At 39.0% G+C, this 7,500-nt stretch overlaps 2 protein-coding genes across 2 annotated transcripts in view; one reads left to right on the top strand and one right to left on the bottom strand.

The window, feature by feature from the left end:
* Positions 1-4,168, top strand: part of LOC138032161 (uncharacterized) — a 22,230-nt gene extending 18,062 nt beyond the window's left edge. Inside the window, exon 3 of the mRNA XM_068879766.1 lies at positions 3,320-4,168. Within this exon, the coding sequence (XP_068735867.1) occupies positions 3,320-3,660 (341 nt within the window). The 3' untranslated portion in view covers positions 3,661-4,168. The remainder of the gene's footprint in view (positions 1-3,319) is intronic.
* A 2,998-nt stretch (positions 4,169-7,166) lies between these two features.
* LOC138032158 (uncharacterized) overlaps positions 7,167-7,500 on the bottom strand; it is a 7,959-nt gene continuing 7,625 nt past the window's right edge. The window contains exon 3 of the mRNA XM_068879763.1: positions 7,167-7,470. Within this exon, the coding sequence (XP_068735864.1) occupies positions 7,250-7,470 (221 nt within the window). The 3' untranslated portion in view covers positions 7,167-7,249. The remainder of the gene's footprint in view (positions 7,471-7,500) is intronic.

Here is a 7,500-nt window from a genome sequence, read left to right as displayed (position 1 = left end):
CCACTGTTTCTACTCTTTAAATAAATGTGTCGTTCTGATTCATTTTTGACCTCAAATCTTTGTATAAGTTGAGTTAATTTAACTCTTCTGCAGTCCCAAAAGTGCAATTTTCAAATCATAATAAAATAAATAAGGAGGATGTAAAAGGGCATTGCGAAGAACTTTCGTACCACAAAATCTTGAAGAGTTACTGAGTCGTATCTTGTAGCCACTACTGGAAGCAAAACGGATTTGATTCAAAATCAGAGTAAAAGAACTTAACATGAGGGCAAAAATAGAGAAGAAAGAATGATGTCTCGTTGGCAATCACGCAAATTAAGGCTTTACCCATTGTTTTATAGAACTGCATACAATTGTGTGCGACTATAGAGTACTTTGTAGCGAAAGGGCTTTACGTTTGATTCCAGTGAAAAAGCATAAAGTGAGAAAGCATAATCTTCTTCAGATTAATTATCCAGTGTCAAGTAAAATTCACTGCATGGTATGGGAAGATTGCACTTTGTTACTGATTAGCAGACCATAATAGTCCCTGAACGTCTTTTCTGTTGGTTATTGTCATGTCCCCGTCGGGATTCGCAATCCCTGTAGATGATCAATAATCGCCTTTTTAGTCAACTAATTTATACTTGTTTCGTCGTTGCCACGTCTCCACACATCGATTAAGGGTTTTTCATGGAATGGCTTTTTGCAGATGTCTTAAGATTTCTTATGGCAAAAGGTGGGGATACTGGAACCGGGCGTGATTGACTAGCTTACCGCAGTACCATGGTTTCATGGCCGGCAGTTCATGCATGAAAAACTCAGGTGGCTTGAACGGGATTCCAACCCTGACCGTCTGTGATACCGCTGCAGTGCTCTATAGGCCTCTTTCATAATGGCGGCCAAATAAGATAGAGCGGTTTTCAAATTAGTGTCGTAAAACCAAAACCAAAGTAATTACTTTGGCCAATCAAAAAGGACGGTGACAATCCAGTAAACCAATCAAAACTCGAAGTAATTACACGTAGCCGACTCAAAGTGCGGGAAAATGTGCAGACGCGAGCCATGATTGGTTTTGGTTTCACTTCCGATTAGTTGAAAAAATGGCGCGAGAACTTTGAACCAATCGCAGAGTGAAGTAATGCAAAACCAAAGAAATTCGCTAATTACTTTCTACACTCAATTGAGACCGCTCTAATACCAAATAAGGAAAGTAATGACAATGAAAAAATAAATGAAAATAAACAGACCTAGTTAAATCTGCTTGAAAAGATATAACGGCTAGTAGAGAAGAGGTTTCCTCACTGCCAGCATTTTCACGAAGCGCTGGTTTTAAATCGCGAATCAACAAGGTTTTCTTAATTTTACAATGTATATCAGACTGTCCAGTGGCTAAAATATCAAAGTGATCCCATTTAATCTTGTGTCCTGTTTGGGTCATATGATCAGCATTAGCAGAAGAATGGCTGTTACTGGTCAGCGCCCTGAAATGTTCCGTTTTCCTGTCTTGTAATCGACGTTTTGTTTTCCCGATATAGTAATCATCACAATTCCAGCAGCTAGCCTCATAAACTACTTTAGACCTAAAGGAGCGGCTGAGTAGTTTATATTGCCGAAGAATAAGAGTGATTACTTAATGTCTTATGGCGACAAAAACGCCAGGGGAAAATTTCCAGGCCGGCAAAAGAATGGCACATTTATTTCCAATTCATCATAAAACGTTAAAGAGAAAGGGGCGGGAGGCTGGAAAAGGTCTGGAAAAGGTAGCTAAACGAGTGATGGCTGAAAGTTTTGAAAACTCGAGGAAGGTTGGTTTTAGTCAGCGACTTTGCGTAAATTTAACGGGGTTGGGTTTTTGCAAATGACTTTATTACACTAAGAACTTCTTAGCTCAAAATGAATGCATGTTTTTGAAGTTCTTTTCCCTTAATTGCATGAAAATAAAGCTAATTGTATTGTCTTCCTCGCCCACTTGAATAGTGAGGACCTACGAGGAAACAACCCGATATTATATTTCACAAAAAAACCACACTACAGAAGATGAGCATGACGGCAATGGACATATATCATACAAGACACGAACCAAATAGAGAACGCCTGCTTGAAACTTCGTTGCCATGTTCCAAAAAGTTGTTTTTTTATACAAATACCTTTCATCGATCGATCCTGGCTTGGGTTCCAGTCCTTCCCCGACAAGTCACGCAAAAACGTGACAGACGAAATTCCCCAAGAGCTTAGCAACATCACATCGATGTTACTCCTTTAGGTCATCGGTGACCCCTAATTTTTGAGACATGAATCACTTACTCTTCTCACATTCTACAAAATATGATAAAATGAAATGTAGCAATGTAACAAGTTATCTTTTTTTACATTTTTCTATCCTTGTGTCCTGAATTCCGGAAGCGGTTATAATGGGTAGCGTTTGCGAAAATGTTCGTTGAGGATTAACTCTACTGTTTACAACACCCCCAGTGGCATACAATTGTTTTAAAAAACCCACTCCTATATTTCTATGCACGGAAACCTTCACTCCAACATATTATTGTTATGACTTTCGACGGATGAGTAGATGAGGCTACAACTCCTTATGGGCGAGTTCGATTGACCCTATTCCGGAATAAGAATACCTGGAGTGATGATTAAAACGGTATGTTTGGCGCGTTTCAAAGCAGCGAGGATAATAAAAATATGTTTAAAATAGCATTTCAGCAGATGTTTGACAATTCTAATGTGAATCTCCGTAAAAACGAAGGATTTCGAACTTACATTCCATGTATTCCTATTCTGGAATACGGTCAGAATCGAACGTACCCTATGTTGACGCATCTATCGAAATTAGGGCAATTTGCCCTTGCCTTTTTCTCCGAAACAAAGGCGGTGACCACCCAATTTTTTTCATATTTGGAATAAGCAATTTATGACCTAACTTCAGGCGAAAAATGAAAACAAAGTCAATTAATGTGGGAAGATTTTCCTTAAATATTGTTACCTAGTGCTGTGACTGGCTCTCATAATCATTTTGTTAGCCCTGGCCTGCTTGGTAGGATTTGCCTGTTTCTTTTTTTAATTAATTATCTTTTTTAATAATATAATAATCCTTGCGTAGTTGCGATGAGGGTAAAAAGAAATCACATGTTCACAGCTGCGCTGTTTCTGGCCTCGGTAAGTAGGTAGCTAGGGTAGTCAGATAACAACATAATAATAATAATAATAATAATAATAATAATAATAATAATAATGATGATGATGATGATGATGATAATTTATAAGGACTTTTTTTTTATAAATTCAATAATATATTTGTTTGCGCATATCATTATAGTATATTTTCTTTTAGGTTCTAATGGTTTTGCTTTATCCAAAAAGTCCTTTATCTACTCACTGCATAACAGCATCAATGGCTACGCTCCTGTTAAACGGGAGGTCAAGTCAAGAAAGCAGAATAAGGCTATATACAGACTTTCCAGTTACGGACCAACTTTTGGCGACGGATATGACATCCATATATCAAACAACGCTGACAGCAACCGAAATTCGCACACAAATTGTGGCAAGACTTACCCCCTTCCCCCAGGGTATTCTTTAGATCCTCCGTCGCCCTGTACATTTTATGCAGGAGGAGATAGCAATAAGTTTACTCCCACTGATATTGAGGTATTCTACGAGACAATACTTTAGAAAAAACCGAAAAATTGGCCGTCACTGTGCTACTTTTGCGCATTTAACATGATGTAGTGATTTAATGAAAATGTTGGCAATCACTCGACCCGTATATATTTTGATCTTAGAGTAATTACGGACTTAAACAATAAGTCATATCGATTTGATTTTTATTGGCGATATCCACAACAAATAATATTAACAATTTTTGCATGACAAAGGTATGTTAATATTTAAACTTGTAAAAATCATTTATAGTTCATAACAGTGACAGCCAACAAAAACGTACTATTCACGTCACATGAGTGCAAATGTCGGTAAAGTTCAAGTGTCTGAAAGCACGGTAGGTAGGAAGCTGGGGTTGATGAATGAATTAATACAGTAGTTATATCAATTATCTACAACCACTAGTGGTTAAAACAAATTTAAAGTATGCAATTACATTTCCCTGTATGAAAACATTGAACTTCATAAATGTAACTTTGAAAGGAGTGAATTAGACGAATAAAACACAAAACACATTTTACTTTCTTTATTACTTCTCATTTAAAAAAAAAGTAAAAAGTAAAGTGGTGCATTTATATAGCGCCTTTATCACAAACGTCTCAAAGGCGCTTTACAATGATCAACTTACCCCCAGCGGACTGGAAGCATATACAGGCGCAAATTGCAAATTTAGCATTCCCTCTTTATTTTCCAGCTGTCCAAAACTTTACCACGCACTTATTGAACTCGAAACTGGACCGTAAGAACATGACGACAACCATCACATGACACTGAACTCTAAATTTCCTCCCTTTTGCTCCTTATCCTTGTTTGCTTCCACACAAACAACAGTGCAGTCTCAGCCTTCTCAAAAAGATTTGTAGGAGCAGGTCATTCTGAAGATGGAGGCGGTCAGGGTGGCGAAGGCACTTTAGTGGGGTCTGGGGGCATTCCCCCCCAGAAAATTTTTGAAATTTGGATGCGCAGAGGTGCCATCTGGTGAAATCTGGGGGGATCTGAAGGGTCAAATACACAAATTCCTCTTTGCGTGTTTGTGTTTTAACCTAATTAAATCTGAAGACATACCCGCTCGAATGTTGCAATTCTTACTTTGCAACGTTTTCGTTAATATAAACAGCGCCAAAAAAACACTAGTTTTACATTTTTTCCTTTTTTGAACTAAAGGTATTCTTAGGCATTCTTCACCCGTCATCCGAAAAACATGTTACATCTGGATCGTTTCAAAGTCGCCGGCGTTCTGGGCCGGGTTCCTGAAAGGTATAATAACTCTATTCCAGGGATAAATGTGCCTTATTTCTGGCACATTTATCCCTGGAATAGGGTTATTACACCTTTCAGGAACCGGCCCCAGATCATCATCGCCTGTCTTGTTCATCCAATTGACGTTCCCTTCTTGAGCTCCATGAGAGCATATTTTGTTGACTAAAACGCCATTCGCGTTGCAATGACTTTTGACGCCATTGCTGGTTAACGAGAATAACAAACTCACGAGGCGGAATGTATATTTATATTTAATTAAGGTAACACAATAGAAAGATGCTAACCTCATTTTGACACAAAAATGCTTTACTATTGCCATAAAAACTATCCAGTTAAGCTCGCATATCATACAACATGATGAATTCATAAAGGCGACCTTTTCCAGCGAACAATTTTTTGAAACAAACAATATATTTGCTATTAGAGGCAAAAACCCGTTCCTACTTCATTACGTGCGTGAAGAGGAAAAATTCAATCGTGTCAAATATGCGCAATATTACAACAAACTAAATTTCAGGATCAAACCGTTTCCATGAAGAACCTTTTCCTCGAATAATGAAGCACAAAATAGATGACAAGCTTTCTTTAAAAGAATTCTTGGCTGCCACATTTCCAATTATTTTTTTACAGTAACTGAAGACTGTGCAGAGTTGATCACAGATCCACTTACGGTGTTCCATTCGTTCTCTGTCTTTGTTGAACCCATAAGTTACCTGAGAATTTTCCATTTGGTTTCAGTGTTCTACATAACAGCACACTTGGTAAAATATTAGAAATACAGGTCACTTTGATTTCGGCTCGAAATCGAAATAGATTGTTGTCGAAGTCCATTACTCGTCGCTTTTAAGATTCCAGGCGTTTGTTTTTCACCGCCTGCCTAGTTTATCCAACTGACCCTCCATTATTGAGCTCCATAAGGGTAAATTTTGTTTAAGGATCCACTAAAACGCTATTCGCGTTACATGACTTTCGACGCCATTGCAGGTTAAGTTAATAATTCTGTGTCCACTAGAGAAATCTACGCATTTCCACTACCCTCTCGATCTAAGAAAATACGCGCAGAAGGCTCTATGCACAAAGACACCACTTACCAGGGGAGTGACAGGCAAGACTTTTACCGACACGGAAAAAAAATCAGTAAGTAAACTAAATAAATAAAACGAACAGATCCCACCCACTTTCCGACTGGGATTGCCATACTGGCAACCCAGTAAATAGCATTGATCTCACAGACTAATAAAGAAGATGTGTGAGGCACTTCAATCGTCTTCAGTGCGTACTCTATAGTAGTACACCGAACCCGAACACACAATAATAATAATAATAATAATAACTTTATTTATACAGCAGTATATACAGAAAACGATTCTCCATATCGGTTTACAATACTAACTATTAAAAAGTCAACCTAAATTCAAGACATAAGCGTATACATGAAACAAAAAGAGTCAATGTCTGTATACAGTTCCAAAACGTTAAAATCTTTAAGCGATATTTAAAACGGGGACAGGCGGACCAGTGTAACTCCATGAACGAGGCGCAGCAGCTGTTCAGGCTGTCACCACAAGTTTTCAATCCAGTTTTCAATCCGGTTTTCAACCGGGGGAAGTGGGGGTTTCTTTTTCATTTTATTTCGACCAAGATTGTAGGCTGCTCGCACTATATGATAATCCTAACCAGGAGCCCATGACCAGGTTTGTCCATCTCCACCATTGGGTTCGTACGCCAACACGGGAGTAGACTAGCTAATTTTGGAAACACATTTCACACGCTATAAGGCATAGGCAGGCACATTCACCCATGCGAATAGCTTAGCATGACAGCGATTGAGTGCTCATTATTTATGCCATGTATTTTTCGCACAGGGAAGAGTGCTATGGTAATCACTTTTCGCGGGAATTTCAAAAACCGAGAATAACCTGGTCTACTCCCCTGCTGGTGGCCCCGTCTATGGGTCGTTTCATTTTTACCCGTACCCCCCCTAAGGATGGCTGAGATCCGTACCCTCGATTTTTTGTCGGCACTCTTTGAAAACTGAAATCCGAAGGGTTGATATTTTGTCGGCACCTTTGGGAAAAATGTCCCAGGGGTCAGTTTTTTGTCGGCTTCTTTGAAGAAAAAATCCGAAGCCCCTATTGCAAAAATCGGGGGTGCGGATAAAAAATGGGAGGACCCTATAAGACACGGACGCTCCAACTTATGGGCTCCACTTCTAACATGGAACACAAACAAACTGCTTTGGTCACCTTTTATTTGATTCTCACACCAGGGAGCCATTACAGATGTGAACCAGAAAAGCTTTCATTCTGAAATATTTCTGTACTACATCTTTTTTCAGACTTTAATAAAGACAGTTTAAAGTACCCGCTATATTAACAGCAGTACGATCACTATACATAAAAGAAACAAAACGGTAATGGCCCATGTTGGCTCTCCGGGGATCGGTTATCAGCGCCCCAGCGTTGTCTTCTGCCGTGACAAACGTCGAGCCGGGCTTGTGAGACCAAAAACCGTTTTGGTCCAAACGATACCAATGGAAATCCCCCAGTCGTTGCGATGTTCCTGCAAAACGAAGGAAAAGAATATACATTT

Source organism: Montipora capricornis, chromosome 14 (assembly GCF_036669925.1).
Source record: "Montipora capricornis isolate CH-2021 chromosome 14, ASM3666992v2, whole genome shotgun sequence".
Classification (NCBI taxonomy): Eukaryota; Metazoa; Cnidaria; class Anthozoa; order Scleractinia; family Acroporidae; genus Montipora; species Montipora capricornis.
This window is presented reverse-complemented; position numbering and strand designations above follow the sequence as displayed.